Source organism: Malurus melanocephalus, unplaced genomic scaffold, assembly GCF_030028575.1.
Source record: "Malurus melanocephalus ecotype Western Australia unplaced genomic scaffold, MMel_1.1 scaffold_146, whole genome shotgun sequence".
Classification (NCBI taxonomy): Eukaryota; Metazoa; Chordata; class Aves; order Passeriformes; family Maluridae; genus Malurus; species Malurus melanocephalus.
This window is the reverse complement of record NW_026623378.1, coordinates 1,704,572-1,721,585: the sequence shown is the minus strand read 5'-3', so window position 1 is coordinate 1,721,585 and position 17,014 is coordinate 1,704,572. Positions and strand designations below refer to the sequence as shown.

Here is a 17,014-nt window from a genome sequence, read left to right as displayed (position 1 = left end):
TCTTTCTTCACTAGCTTGTTAAAAATGTTAAATTCCCCCCTAGAAAAATACTACAGCAGCTAGAGGTTGACAGAGATTAGTTTATTCTTCTTCAAAGTCATTAAATAAATAATTAACGAACAATAGCTGGTAAGTTACCTTGACAACGAACAATTATTAATATGAGACTGCCCAGGGGAGAACGAGGCAGGGATTTCCAAACTGTGSTGTTAATCAAAGAAATTCAAAGCAACACAAAGGCTTGATGCTGGCAGGAGGTCACTGCCTCTGGTGGATTCAYGCAGCCTGACATGGAGCTCGGAGCTCCTGCAACCTCTGGCAACAGGGGTAATTCAGTGATGTACTTCTCTACAGCAAAAGGTCACAGCTGTTTTTTTAAGCAAGAAAAAGTAAATGGAAAATTGGAAGTACCTGAATTACAGGGCCATTAATAACGTGTCAGTCACACTCAAAAATTAATATGAGCTGTAGGTCCACAAGGTGTTACATAAGATATTTTGGCAAAACCTCTGAAAAATAAACGCAGCTATGGAAYGCCTCAGGTATAACTGCACATGATAAAAGCATCCTGTATTCAATCTGTAAACACTTAAAAATGCACTGGGGACAGCTAATTTGGAAACCCTTRCATGTCCCCTTCATCTTTCATGCCAATGCAACTGGACATGGAAATTATGGAATCAGATGCCAGAAGGGGAACATTTTACCTCTCCACTTCTTTCTTTCTCTTTCTTGTTTTTAAGTTCATAGAGAAGGAACTAATGGGCAAAGCATAACATTACCATACCATTCTCTTGAACAGAGTTTTTAAGGTGCTATAGTACTTCTGGAAGATAGAAACTTTCAAAACCCACATTTGTGAATCAGCCGGAGAGGGTCCTTATCAAAGGGTCCTTATCAATGAAATTTTGTAACAGGWCACGAGGTTGTTGGTGCTAGCAAACCAGGTACAGTTTGCACAAATTAGAACTTGCTCAGAGGCCTATCAGAGCCCTTCAGATGAGTCTCGGAMTTAGACTACACAGAAAGCAGCTTAGGCAGCAATACTCAAAATCCTGCTGTAATGGAAGATTATTCCCCAGTGAGTGATTTGTTGGTGCAGCATAGATAATTTTTCCATCGTACTGGAAATTGCTTTGATCCTCTGAAATGAGCAGCCTTTGTTCTCATTACAGAATACCTCAGAGTTACTGACAAAGATCAAAAGTGTCTTTTCTTTCTGAGCCAAGACAGGCATAGACCTTCCTCTGTGCAGAAAGAATAAAGCCATGCTCAGAATGACAGGRGGTGTGATTGGCATTTCCCAAACTTTGCCATGGCTAGGACAGAACATGAGCCAGCAGAGCTTCTCTTCAAGGAGGATCTGTTCATACCTGTCCCTTGAAGGATTTCAGTCTCTGCAGTTACAATTTTAAAGCAAAGTGTAAATAAGAAAAATGAACACCTCTATCCCTTGGGAAATCTTAACTTTCTTTCCTGACAATCTCCCTGCCTCTGCTGGTTTTCTACAAGCCTCTCACCTTGTTCTCCAGAAACTCTTCCAAGACAGGACAAGAGTTCCCTCTTGCAGGARCTCCTGACCAGGCTGCAACAGCCCAGAGTGCTGCCAGCCCCCTCCCTACAGCCTCACCAAGCCCCTTCTCGGACTCTCCACCACACACAAACACACTGGACAACTCACAGGCTCAACCACTGYGTCCTCACTCAACCCATCTCAGTTTAAGACTAAACTTACAATTAAAAGGTTTGAAGCAAGTTTATATTCTAAGCCCCACTAAAGTTCATAGTATATACAACACCTTTCAGCAATGATACAAATGAGATTTTTAACTCAAGTAAACCRAAACACGAATCCCACTGAAAGTCCAAAGCCTGTCTTTCTAAATTATTGCATTATCACTGAAATAGCACCTGAAATTATATTTAAATTACTGAAAGAAAAATTCTGGTATCTGGGATAAATTGCCCAGAAGTGTCAAGATGTTGCTAACACCAGAATCAAATGTGTAACGAAGATCCAAAACTTGAACTAGCCGTGCGTATTTCTCACGCTCAGACAATTATCAGCTGCTGAAGACTTYTAAAAGTACTGAAAAGGGACAGACTGAACACATCAGCTTGATTCAGTCYATTACCTAAATATGAAATGCTCCAGAGCCCAATACCTATCGAGTTCTGATTAACTCTTTCACAACAGATGTCTAATAAGCACAAATGCAATAAGCAAGCAGTAATACCACAAGACTATGGTGGCACAGTACTTTTCAAATAGAATGAAAGAGAATGAAATATGCAAAATCATCTCTGTGTTAACGAAACCACTTGCTGATACTTCACGGACATAACGTCACACCTAAAGCACTTAGTCCTGCGAAATAAAATAAATAATAAACTCAAGAAAAGCTGACCAAAGGTTACATCCTCAGATTTATCAGTACTCATTTGATTCCTCCTCTGAGTTAATACAGCCAAAGAAAACGATCTGTGGCAAATTCCTGAAGAGGACTTTCCAGTGCTGTGCACAGCTACTGACCTGCAGCATCTGAAGATAGCCTTCTTGTGGATCACAAAGCAGGGATGATATCCGGTGGTTGTTCCTCATGCACCTCTGGTTGTCCCGTGCSAGAGGGAAAATTTGCCGGATAACTGTCATCCTCCCCAGAGCACTATGCACCAGCTCCAATATTTCATTGTCAGTGATTTCCTGTGAATGGAGACACAGTCATTGAAAAACATGTATTTGTCCAGACATTTTATATATTTTTTTTCATCACGGGTTAAATGATTTTAAAATACAACAGGAGAGAAATGTTACAGATATACAAGCTTAATCTAGCCCAAATGTTTTTATTTCATGTTTAATAACAACAAAGCTATTTTTTATACACCATCAGAAACAAAAGAACACAGCCTAACACAGTACCATCTATTTTAGTAACATTACGATTTTGAAGATGCAGTTCCTCGAAGAAAAGCACCAAAATGGTCTCRATAGATTTATAAAGGAAAAAAATAAAGAGCCTTGGAACAAAATTTATATAGAAAGAATTTTTGTTTGACAGACTAGACCTTCACTATATCCTCAGGACAAAATAACAATTGAAAAACATAAGAGTCTTCAGGAAATATGGCTCTTTCACCTGTGAACAACATAATAAGAAAGCACTTTTCCCATAAGAACAGTAGATCATTTCTGCAGACTAATCCTGATAATGACTCAAGGAAGGCTTTTGAGGTTGTCAGTATTAGGAAATAAAAAATAGGAGAAACTTTATGGAGAGATTTGACACATTTAGGAACATCAGTTTCTGCACACAGAATAATCTGGGATATGATATAAGGAGACCTCAAGGACAAGCTGCTCTTCTTCCCAGGCTTCACACTTTGTAAAGCTTCTTGTCAAACCTTCACATGCCCCAACCTCCTAATCCATCCTGGGACAGAGCCTGCATTTCCTGCTCTTGTAGGGAGACTGAAGCCTGATCAAATGCACACTTGACACATTTTGCATTTAAAGAAATACACAAAACCAAACCCTCCTTTTTTACCCCCGTTTGAAAAGCCCAGGCTCRGCTGATCCTGCAATCATAACCAAGGTGCAGCTTGTGATGTTTTCTTGCTGGCAGGAGTTGACTGTGAGGAAAGGCAGGCAGTGGCTGCACTCAGCCCCAGGCAGGCTGCACATGGCAGCCCCTCAGCAGAGGCACAGCAGCATGTGCAGGTGCCACCAGCCCGTCCCCAGCACAGCCTGCACAGGACTCTCACAGCCCCTCCTGTGCCCGGGGGCTGCAATAGCTTGGCCAACAGGGCCCACACCTTGGCATGTGGCATCAGCAGAACTGAACCTGGCCCTGGACATATAACATTCAAGAAAAAAAGATAATTTGTTTTCTTGCCATTTTCACTGTCAAGCTGCGAGTGCAATGACCATGGGGTTATAATAATTACTTGTTACGGCTGACTAATACTGTACCTTGGCTCAATTTAGTGCTCCTTTGCCAATTTCCCATCTTTTTTCAGGAACATGAATTTTTAACTTTGCAGAAGGTGAAATTCATTGCATTAATGACAGACCAACTGGGGTGGCATGAAAACAGTAAATCAGAAAACAAGTATGTTCTTATAGAAGACAAAAATTTTGAGGCTTAACAGAAAATGCCGGGCAGCATTTTCTAGCCTTGCAAGGAGACAGAGGAGCAGACCCACAGGCTCTGCAGACCCCTGCAAGCTTCCCCTCTGTGCAGCTGAGGGGCGTTAAAACCACACGCTGTGTCTAAGCTCAGGTCTGACTGAGAAGGAGCCAATTTTATGGCACAGCTTTAACTCATAACCTGCCAGGCTGCATCCCTTGGTAGGCACACTCAGAGCAAACAGCTGAAAACAGAAAAAAAGGAATCACAAATCATCCAAACCTTCAGTTCTGCTCACACCACATTTTGTGTCCCCTCTAAGTGATACACAGCCTTTCAGAGATGTCTCAGAAACACAGATATTGGTGATTTGTGGAATTGGTTTATCTGTTTATTTATCTGCACACACAGAACTTCTGTTAGTTTGCAATACCGCATCAATTGCTCAGGGGAATACTTAAATCCACTTTRGTTGTGCTCAACTATCATAACACAAATCGCAAAATGAGACAATTATGCTTCACATTACAATCTCTATTTTCCTAGAGGTAATGACAGAAAATTATAAATTTTAATGACATTAATAATTTAAAGAACTGAAACATATTTCCAGAAAACACATCCCCAAGAAAACTGGAGGATAAAATGGAACAGCAATGAGAACAAGGATGRAGACAAGCTAGAKATTTATTTGGATTTTTTTTTCAGTRGTATCAATACTGTTGAGTTATTTTWAWCCCTCAATGCACAGTTTACATCTATAAATGAACACATGTTGAAAATCCAGAAAATACCATTCAAATAGCTGWTCTTCTAGAAGGTTCACCACAGCCTACCTTCTAGTTAGATTTGTTCAATATTTACACTATGCTGGCTTCTCTGCAACCCACATGAACAGACACACACACACACACACATACATAAATAAAAAGATGAATCCTTTACAGAAAGGACACCATCCACTTTTCTTACCACAGAAAACATCCTAACTCAAGTGTGCACAATCACCTGTCCAACTCTAATCCTCACTGTCCTCCCACACATTCAGTAGCACCCAGTGCTCCTGAAAATCTCTACAGAGATATATTCATAATTTAATGTWATTAGCTCTATTTCTAGATATATGAACTCTGCACTGGGTGTCCAGATAAGTTTCTCAGATCACAGTGAGTGCCTGTACAGGAAAAGATCCTCTGACTTAACAGAACATTTTTCCATACTAAAAAGTTATTCTCATGGGCAAAAAAAAAAAAAAAAAAGCACACAAAATAATAGTTACTAAAAGCTGGACAACACAAACAAAAAACCCTATCACTGATTTCAGTGTGGAATTCATTGATAAAACAACTCATCAAAGCTCATCTATGACTTTGCTTCTAGCTGACTGAGACTCTTAACAATTCCCCAGCATTACAATTAGGTCAAATCTAAACCCTACAAAGTTCTTTGGGCAGGATGCAGGTTCATATGCAACACAGTCTCATGTCTATGTATAACTTCCAAGTATTTATAAGGAAAGTAAATCCCCAGATTTTTTGTGAAAATAAATAAATAAATAAAAATGCTGCAGTGTTAAAGATAGTGGCCAAAAGGAGYGAAGTGAGATTTCCTTAGGCAAGTAATAAATATAGAGTACCTGGGATACAATTAGAATAAATTGTAATTGCAAATTACTAYATTTTGCATTGAAATGTGTCATTTCCTAAATTTTTATAAAATTTCCACAGTGTGTTCCTTTTGTTTCTATTCAATTTTTACACTTTTTTTACAGTGTATTTTTGTATAATTTGAGAATATCTTAGAATGCTTGCCCCACTTGCATTCATAAATGATCATTAAAAGGTCTGTTTTTTTCCAAGAAAGAGTAAGACATGGGGAAGCATTAAAGATTTACRAACTTCTGGTTATCAAAATAAACACAACTACCATTACACAGATGGATGCTTGAAAATGAAACAAAGAAAATAATCTTAGGCRTTTCCGTATGAAGAGAAAAAGTGAGCTGAAGCCCAGTCTATCAGACAACCCCGGCTCCACCCAAGGAAAAATTAGGCCATAAAAATGTACACAGGRCCTAGCTGTTAATCACCCAAAATGCACACAACATAGACATTTCCAGAAAAATATTTCCAAAAAAAGTTTATAAAAACCAYTCTATTCATAAGGTTTTTTCCTTCCAAAGTGAGTTTTCCCAGTATTGCTCTACACCCATGCACCAGAAAAACTCTGCTCATCATTCATTATCTAACACTTCCTACATGCTGCCCTTGGGGAAAAAAGTACCTTGCAGAGATAGACTTTATCTGATAATTACTGTTCTATTTTCTGCTCATTTTCCTCAACTTTAAAAAAAAAWAAATTATCAGGTAAAATAATAAAGAAGTGCCCAGGTGACATCTGAGAAGCCATTTGATTCTCAAATTGAGAACAAACTAACAGTAACTACAAACACACTGGGCATGTCTGATGTAGTGAAAGGAAAGAAAACAAATGTTGGAAGAAGCAAGGGAGGTGCAGGATGGAAATGGAAAGCAAGAAAYATGTCACATCAGGGTGTTGATGGGACACTTTCTTGTCCCTCATATGGAAAACCACCTGCTATAGACAGTGAAGCAGTGGTGAAGAGAAACCTATGAAAACAGCAGGAAAAAGAACTGAGCTCAAGGCCAGAAAAGGATTAGCAAGAAAGATGCTTTGAGTGAATGTTCTGAGAGGAGAAAGGAAAAAAAAAAGCATCAGTTGCCATTTTTCTGCACTGTGCTCTGACTGATCACCAAGGTTGAGCTTGGGAAAGTTTCATCTGTCCACTGAAGATCTATAAATTAATCTGCTGGCAGCACCACCAGCATCATTTGGAAAGCATCATCTGTCCAAAAAGCAAGAATAAGGTCAACTGCTGTCTAAAATTTTTGACTGGTGTTCAAGTGATGAGGACAATGTCATCTCCACATGTCTCAGATTTCCCCAAGTCCCTTAGCACTCTAACTTCCTGTCTAAGGCTTCTTGCCACTGATGAAATGTGTGCTTTTGCTATATTTACAGATCTTTTTATTACTTTTCCTGCAAAAAAACTTCCAAGAACTTTTCTTCCTACTTCACTCTTCCCTTCTCCTTCTCAGCTAAGAGGGCTTTTCTGACAAGTATCATCATAGCTGGGAAGAATTTCACCAAATACATTACAGCTGCATTTGCTTTAGTAATTTCTCTGTGCGTACTGACTMCAACCTTTTCAAATCAGGATCTTTACTCTGTATTAAARAGAGAAAATATTCAAAAGCAAMCATTWATGGGTGTTAATCAGTTTAGTTTTRTTTTTCAATTAAAGCTKACAAGAATTTYAGTTGTCTTCTCATTACTGAATAGTTTGCTTTCCTATGGACTTGGAATTCATATAAAATACTCTCTTTCTACAGCTCTTGGTTTCAGATTTCTTATTGAAAAGAGATTTCCACCAATAACAAACTGGTCCCTGATTTTTTTTTTTAAGTGTGTTATTGTTTAGCACTGTAAAAGCTATTGATAATTGTTWAAAAACCCCAGTTATTAAGCTCAGGTTAGTACATGAGGATCAGCTGGTTTACCACATTCTATCTATTAAGCATCTCTGAATTTGCGAGAGACATTAAAAACAAAAAAAAATTACCTTTCTGCTATCCACCCCACCATGTTGCAGCACAAGCTGTTTGATTTTTGTTTGCTTTTAAATAGGACAAATAAAGGCACAAGTTTTTCTAAGAGATAAAGAAATGAGCCCATTTTCAACCTTAGATTCTAGTTMCTCTGAAAAGATGAAATTCTATGTTGAAATGCAGGAACACAGAAATTCAGTGTGCAGTCCCTATGAACACCTCCTCACTTCTTAAACCGTTGTGTCATGAGAAATACCCACAGGRGTAGGCACTTAACCTATGAGGAAGACTTCTTTACCCCATAGGACTTTGCTTTCTAGTGAGTACCTGATCTTTTAGACAGTCAAAAATGAATGTAATGAAATTTCTACTAGTGCTCCTCACTATTTCCATAGTTGCAGTTTGAGAATTTAAAGCAAATATTGAATTTTAGCATTTGTTAGTCCTTATGGTACAGAATGTGGYGATTCTAAAACTCAAAAAGAAGTTATTTTGTGCTAATAACAAATGCTCCTTTGTATCTGCTCTGTTGTTGATTGATCTGAATCAATGAGAATCAATGTAATGCAAAAGCACTAAATAAAAACTGTAGTCAAAAAGGAAGGAGCTGTAATCTTTAGCTTTCAGACATTTTTTATACCTTACAATTAAATCTATTTTTAAAACACAAAATGGAATGTAATCCATTACCAGGCACTCTTCTATCAAAACCACACGCAGTTACAACATAATCCTCCATTACAAATGACTGATATCAAGAAATGCCATGCTCAGCTCATCCCTGGCTARGTCAAACCACTGAGGGGGCCCTGAGGGTGGATTGGGCTGACAGGATCTAATCAAACCCAGCCATTCCAGCTTCTTCAGTAGCAGACACAGAAGGAGGAGTTCTGTGATGACTGGAAATCAACCATGAGTCAACTCAAATCCCACACATTCATGTTTACCACCAAAAGTAAAGGGCTCTGTAAGAAGTATAGGCAGTGAATCTGCATATGAAACTATGAAATGTCCCAGAAAAATACCGTTTCTAATTCTRTTTATACCCTTGGACCTACTGCTGCTGCTAATAAAGAAGCAGCCACAGGCTCCTGGAGCACTGCTCCTTGTACAACCACATCCAAATTCAGTTTCAAGTGTTGCTCTTGTACCTCTCCCACAGACACATGCCCTGGGCAAGGCACGGCATTTTCTCAGAAAAGGCAGAGAAAGAGAAGGGGAGAATGAAAAATGTCATGAGGAGCCAACAGAGATGCCTGATGCCAGGTATCAAAGGGAAAGAAAAATAGGAGAAAAATAAAAATAATAAAGAAAACTAGGGAAAAAAAATCAGGAAATAATTATAAAAATATCCCAGGGGCCGTCTGCAACTGTGCCAGTCATGCCAAAAGAAGCAGCAGCACAGACCTTTCAAAGCTGGTGGGTCACTTTCACCGTTAAAGGTACAAAGAGCAAAGGTTCAAGCAGAACACCAGATATGTTCTAACAGATGTCCCATAGAGCCAAAATGACAAGTCACTGACAGCTCCTAACACGGTCAAAGACAGCTTTGGAGGCACAGCTAAGCTTGTAGTATTCATTGTTTGGGAGAGCTGTTTGCTCATGCATTTATACAGAAATCACAAGTATCCTTGCTTTTAAAAAGCTACTTCACATGTTTAAGCCAGAAGTGAGGTAGAATTRCTACCTAAATGAAAGCAAGGGATGATTTATTATTTTTAGATGAATAAAAATAAAAGTGCAGATGATGAAAAATAAATCAGGGGTGGGTGGTTAGAAATGCATTTTTTCCCCCCTCTAATCTCCATTACTTTTGACAGCTCTGCAATTTTGACACATAACATGTTTGAAACCAGAAAAGTGGACACACAAATATATATTTTCAAAGCAGTAAGGTTTTTATGCCTTTGGCTCCAAAGAGGATATATGAGGGTATGATACTGCCTGAAAAGACCAATCCCCGTGTATTCTCTTATCTTAGAAAACCTGACAGATAATGTTTCAGCCTTCCAAACCCACAAAATAAATTCAGCTCCCAATTCACCAGCCTTTTTCTAGAGATGACCAGATCCTTTCTGACCAGCAATGGATCCAAACTGAACAGCTACCTCAGCACAGACCTGGGTTACTAGCAAGCAGGATTTGGTCAGTATAGCTGTGTAATTCAAGATCAGCTCATATTCCAGACTTGTTCATTGGCTGTGTAATAAGTTTATCAGCCATACAGATTTAAGTTAGCTCAACCAAAGCTTGGTGGTCTTGCTCACCAAAGAAAAGTGATAAAGTATGTTCTATCCCTAAAACTTAACTCCAATTCTACCAAATGGGAAGGTGCACAAAGGAAAAAAAACCCAAACACAAATGTTTATTGGATTGTCAGTACAGAGAGAGCAAAGATTTAATTAAAGTAGGAAGATAATAAAATCTCTTATTGAAATAATGCCATGCTATGTAGTCATTCTTACTATAGCAAGGTGAATCCAAGTGTCAGATCCTCGTTGTCTTGACGAGAAGTGGGAGACAGATCCGGCACACTGGGAGAAGGTGCTTTGGGCTGGTCAATCTCAGCAGGCCAAGCTCTGCAAGGCCCTTAAATGGTTCCCTGGAGTGCAAAAGGCCTGAAAAGCCTGTGCTCTTCATGCAAGGAACCTCAAYGGAAAAAATTGTCCCTGTGTTCTCTTTCTGCTACTGCCCCTTCAACCAGTCAGAYCTACACCTCTCTTTCCTTGTAATGGGATCATTAGGGCACACAGGACGAACAGGCAGGAGTAGGGTCCTTAATCTGCCTGGACAAAAAATAGGTTTTGGTGCATTTGCATAATGGACCTCTATTCTTGGGGAAATACATCAAAAAGAGCTGATTTGACTGCTGGGAATTAAAAGTTAATTCCACTCTGCAAATCACAGCGAGAACCAGCATCATCTTTTCCATCAAACATTCATGCAGTTCCCACTACTGCCAACTGGAAACATTACATGGAAAGCAGGATCAGTCTGTCCTCTTGCTAGCATGGGGGAAAGCACACTTAAGCAAGAAGCAGATTCCCTTTGCAACCTTCATCTTTCTATAGGTGCATCCATGGGGATGCCCAATTCTTTTCACAGTGGCTTTAAGCACACACATGAAGACCAACACTCTCCTGTGAAAGAATACTTCCAGGATACTTCCTCTTCCTTTTGCCTGCAAACAATTCTCCAAAGTCTCATGAGTCTAAAAAGTTTCTGTAACTGTCTATTTGAATTTAATAGCATTTTAAGATTTCTGTAAATTATGTGAGCTAAAATTTTTCGCTAGAAAGTTATACTCCAAATTTACATGCTGCCTTCACAGCTTCCCTACCCAATCTTTAGCCAAATAGGAGAAAAAAAAAAAGGTTCCAACAGAGAAGCAGAACTGACACCCTGTGTGGTGTGTTTGTGTGTGCACGTGCATGCACATGTTAGTGCACGAGTGCTGAAGGCATTTATCACCATGTTACAGATTCAGCCTTCATGAAGTGAGTTTCAACATCTGAACAATAACAGCAGCAATAAAAAATTCACACACACTCCYTCTCTATAAATGTTTAGGGAAATATGCACTGTATTATCTTTATGTGAATATAAACACTGACTCTCTGGGCATCTTGCTGATGTTTTGTAGTGGGTCATTACAGCAGCTGACAAACCAGGAGGCACTTAAATGTAACAAGGACTAGAAAGAATTTATGAAGCCTTTACAAGCAGGGATTTCACTCGCTTTCCCTAACCCCTATTTAATTACAGAGCCTGTCTAATGCCACACAATACAATTTATAGTTATTATTAAAAGTTGCCTATTCAAAATTATTAGCTAAGTGCAAAGAAAGGAGTGAGAAATTAACAGAGGAATTGGCCATTAAATTAGAGGCTATGCATTTATAATATAAAAATAAGAYAGTGAACACTGTTCTTTTAAAATTAAGTGTTTTGCTATCTTTTACAAATCRTTATTAAAACCAGTAGTATAAAATACTGCCATTTATAGGTGATTTATAAATTATGATATATGGTACAACATTTCATTGTTTTTTTAAATATGAATCTGAAGAGATTCCCATCAGGGCATCTGGGCACTAAGGTAAAATAAATAATCTTTGTAGCAGGACAGGATACCATTTGCTGCCGAGGGGAAACATCACAGTTTGATTTTAAGCTATTCTGGATCTTGGCCAGTACACCAACATTTCTCTAGTTCTGCACCAGAGAAAGCCTGTGTATCCCATAAATTGCAATATTTGAGTGGACTAAGCTCATGAGCAGACTCAGAGCTCTTTCCTGGCATCTGTGTGCAGGCTTTCACAGCAGTGGAGGGTGAGCTTCTGGCAGAGAAATGCCTGTATCTGAGATTTCTTTTGAGATATTCTCTGCTTCCTAAATAGCTAATGAAATGGTGTCAGCAGGAAAGTAAAAATAAAGTCTCCCAGCTGCTCTGAGGTGCGTTGGAAGCTTTATCTTGATCTCTGGTGTTCAACCTATGCCAATTCAACTAARACAGACAAGCAATGACACCACAGAGTTTAAACCTTGTGCCATTCATAAAGAAAAAATGCTCCATGTATGCTCAGTTTGGTGTGTCAAAACATGTGAAGCAAAAGATGGTGATGAGTGAATGTAGCAAGCTGTGTTTTCTCTTTTGACTTTCTTACCTCATTTACATAGACCCAGTGACTATCCTTTGATGCAAGGTTGGTTTCCACAGCCTACAAAAATAAAAAGAAACATAATAATAAAAATAAATAAAACATGGGAAATATAGTCCAGAAAGAACTTATACAAAAATGTACTATAAAGTTCATTTTAATTGTTTTCATTGCTACTGTCATTGTTTCAGAACAGTTCTTCTCATCTCTTCCTCTGCTGCTTCATGGAACAGTATCCAGTTGGTGGTAGACACCTTTCTCTGATTTCAGTTCCTAAACCAAAGGACCCTGACCATGTATGTGTACCCCAAAAGCATACTGGGTAGGGTGCATCAGCATGAGGGATCCTGTGATTAATAACTGCACACAAAACATGTAGTTCAGGAGGTCTAACTTCTCTGTGATGTATCTAATGCATCCTACTCAGCTGAGTTTCTTTTCTATATGCCTCCCAAAATGCATTGTCTCTGGCATATAATAGCTCTGATAGTTTATCTATTAACTAACCTATTTAATTAAAAACATGACAGTGACATGCTCAAGTGAAGTTCGTATGTTTATATGAGACATCTTCCTCTCTTTGTATTTACATAAGGCCCAAGACAAAGTTATGATTTACACGGACACTTTTTTTGTCTTCCTGGTATGAGCTTGGATAATCACTACATAGTATAAAATATTATAAATACATAATATAAATCACTTCATGATATTAAAAAATGCCCATCTCTGCAGTTTGCATATTTATCCATATACATATAACCCACTGGGGGAATACTGCACTGCTTTTACTGAGAGAGAGCCTCAGCAGAAGGATCTGGCAATATTCACAGAAGTTCCTAACTGTCCCCTTTGTTTGATATGGATAAGCTCCCTTAAAGACACTTAACAGTCTCATAAAGTGATAGCAAGCATGGAGAGGTGCACACTACRCTGCCTGTGATATTGTTAATATCCTGCTCAACACATGGTTAAACAATTACTGCTGCGTGTTCATCTCCCCTAATAAAACAGTCACACATGTATTTCAGGAGGCAGTTCATTACACGCTTTTGAATGTTGCTGCCTTCAGCCACTTCTTTCCTCTGTGCCAGTATGACCCCATTTATCCAACAGGTATTCTTATCTCTCTGTTATAAATGGCCCTATGAATCACTGAAAYGAACCACGTTAAAAAAACCCAAACATACAGATGAACAAAATACTTCCAGTTCCTGGTTTTTAACCTGGATAATTTCCACCYTCTATTTCAGAAATGACTGCACTGATACAGAGAGAGGCTCTGTAGACTGTAGCACTGGGCTGAGCAGGAACATCATCAACCACCTTTCTCTTCAGAACACATTTGCCTAATAAGCCTCTCGGATATTTAGTGTCAGATGGGATGAATCACCTTCTCCTGTGACACTGACTACAGATGACTGGCTTAGAATAAACGCCCACGACTTCTAAGGCTGCAGTGAAATGACAAGAGATCCATCCTTAATATAGTTTAAGGGATATCCAAACCCAGCAAAACTTTGCTGAGTAGCCAACATCAGCATTTTTAACATTAATCTTAGCTTATACTGTGTCTTTAAAAAAGGTATAAATTACTTGCCTAAGTAACTATGTTTTTAAATTTTGATTATTTGTGTAGCCCACACAAACACAGGAGAAAATTGTGGACAACACACAGAACTCCATCCACTTCTTATGTCCCCAAGCTGAAATACTCCTTTAAAGGGACAAAAATCCCAAGAGAAACTGCAAACTCGTCAAAAGAGGAAAATCATCACAGACAGGATACAGGAATTCTCTTCATCATTGTAAAGAGCATTATAGGAAAACAACRAAACCTGGTGTCAAAGCACATGAGAAACACTAGAGATAACACTTCTGACAAAATAATCCTCTCCTAAACATGCAGTGAAAAATTGCCCCCTTGATAATTGCCTCCCTTGCACTTCTTTTAAGCTGGGAGGAACATGTAGCTGACCACGTAACTGAGGAACAGCAGCTCTTAGGAAAGATAGCAGCAATGWGCACAAGGGCAAAAATATGTACATTTTCTCCCTATTCACCTCCCAAACATATCCAGGCAAAGGCAAAATAGTCAGGTGCTGTAAGGTACAGAGAAAAAGCAAAGTGCTGTGAGCATTAGCAAAGCAGAATTAAAGAATGCTCAGGTGCAGAGTTACTGCACTGGCTACATTTTGTGATTCATCTGCAATAGAGAGCAATTTGTATGAATAAATGCTCAGTCTGGGGAGACGCAAGAGCCAGGGAATTTGCAATGAATTATTGTACCTCATTCTTCTGGGTTCACATATCTGGGCCAAAGTTTTTTAAATGAGRTGCCTAAATTTAGGTTATCTTTAGTCATCAGAGTGCCAGACCATTCAGCACTCCTCCTACAGAGCCGATGGCTCTGCATCCTAATAGCTTGAAATGTATTTAGAAACATCACCAAAGGTAGTCAAGTTTAAATGGCTCTAAATATCTTCTCAGAACTGCAACACATGACATGAACCACTACTCAAAACTAAAATATGCTGGGAGGGAGTGGAAATATCTTGCATTTTGTGCCATATTTACAGACTTGCCATCCTAAAAGGTCTTAAAAAAAAACCTATTAAATACAGTTCTCAGGTTTCAACCTTCTGATAGCACGAATGTATTGCTGGAGGCTCATGAAAGTTAAGCAGTGTGAAAAGCAAGGTCCTGGAGACCTGTGTTATCACAAGGAAATTTACTGTGAATTCTCAAAGTAAGAAAGAAATTAATGTTTGTAATTTCACTTTAAAGAGGAAAAAGGCATCAGCACTTGGGAGATTATAGTTACACATTTTTAATTATTCAAGCTGTTCAGGACCTTGCCATTTGAGATTGTGCCCATCCATTCGAAAAGAAAAAAAAATTGTCTTCAAATATCCTTGAAGGACCTATTCCATCCTATTTGATAAATGTACCCTAAATAAAAAAAGTAGGCTATGAATCTGTGAGATCACTGTGGCTGAGTGATCACTGTGGCTCTGCCATCTATTGGGGAAGGATTCAGGGGTTAAAATATGTTATAGTTTTTTTATGGAAAAATTATTAATAGAGGTGCAAAATGTCCTAGTTCTTTTTATACTTTCTATGTAGATAGGGTCTAGGTGACACTTGGGAGCAATGCTTCACAATATTTCTATCAAATATAAAATCTGCTTTGGAGATAAACAGCATCCTAGAAATGAAAGAGTATCCATCTTTCATTTGTTTTATCTCAGAGTAGCAAACAACTTCTACAAATTTGGAAAAAAAGGGGATTTGAGATTGTGCCRTCCTTCCTCCCTAACTACCTTTGAAGAGCAAAATGTAAAGTGCAGAGCCCAAACAAGAGAGTTGTAATTCGCTCAGTGGACCACTATAACTGACAACATATAAATGATAYTACCAGAATTGGGCCAGAATTGGAATATGGGAAGGGAAGCAGTGAATGTCAAAAACTGTTTACAATTTCTCAGTAGAAAGCATATGCAACAGAAATGAAATAAGAAGACACTGAAAATCAGAATACGAGTATTAAAGATTTCAGATCTCATAGCAACACTGATARAAGAAAGAATAAGAAGCCTCTTGAAAAATAATCAAAGATAGTTTCACATATATAKTTTTGTTTACTTTTAAATGTATACYTTAAAATAATTTACTGCCAATAATCCATGACATTATTTTATCAGAATACAGAGCAAAACAAATATTTACATTGCCTTTATGAACAAGTAACTTGGTTCATTATTTTATCTAATGGCAATTGAAAGATTAAAAGGAGAAGTTAGGAAAGTAAGCAATAAATACTGCTATGTTCAGAAATAATTCTGCAGAGGAAAAAAAAAAAACAAAACAAAACAAAACTAGCAGAAACAATCCTTTCAAAAAGTCTGTAACTGCAAACCTCTCCAAGCATATAATGGCTGTGACTATAGGGAAGGCTCTTTTGCACAGTACCTGGCTGCTCTGCCAGCATCAGCACCTTGCTGTAAACAGCAAAAAGCTGCACAAAAAGGGATGCAGGGATGGACACAAGCGAGAGGAGATGCTGTGGGTGCTCAAACAGAGCTGGCAGGCTGTGTTCCAGCCACAGCTGGATGTGCTGAGAGTTTAGAATGACATGCATCAGTGTCACAGCTACAAACCTGTTGTGTCCTCACTGTGCACCCAGGGGAGCAGGCAGGGCAATGGCTGGGAGCCCTGGAACCAACCCTGGGATCCTAGAAGGAAATGTCTTGCAGAATGCAAACACAAACGTTCCTCTTGTGTCTCAATTTTTGGAAACAAGGGTTGCCACCCTGAATTCCATGATATAAAAGAACCACCTGTTTTGCTGGGAGGGATATCAAAGTAGCCAAAGTTATTACTTGCACATCCTTTACCTTAATGGTCAGGATAAAGAGCATCATAATTTTCCATAAAGAACAAACAAAACAAAAGGCAAACTGGGGAGTTCACAATTAGGAAATAATTTGGAAAGGTTGTCGTAAGGGACACTGGAAGAACTCAAAACCAAATCTCAGGCCAACTGCCACAATTTAACACGATTTAACCCCTTAATGCAGCAACTTGCTCACCA

The 17,014-nt window shown here is 38.7% G+C and overlaps 1 protein-coding gene across 1 annotated transcript in view; it reads right to left on the bottom strand.

The window, feature by feature from the left end:
- The window catches only part of GRID1 (glutamate ionotropic receptor delta type subunit 1), a 255,289-nt gene that overhangs the window by 79,573 nt on the left and 158,702 nt on the right, over positions 1-17,014 (bottom strand). Inside the window, exons 3-4 of the mRNA XM_057371418.1 lie at positions 12,427-12,480; positions 2,534-2,704 (exon numbers count right to left, since the gene is read on the bottom strand). Coding sequence (XP_057227401.1) covers positions 2,534-2,704; positions 12,427-12,480 — 225 coding nt within the window. The remainder of the gene's footprint in view (positions 1-2,533; positions 2,705-12,426; positions 12,481-17,014) is intronic.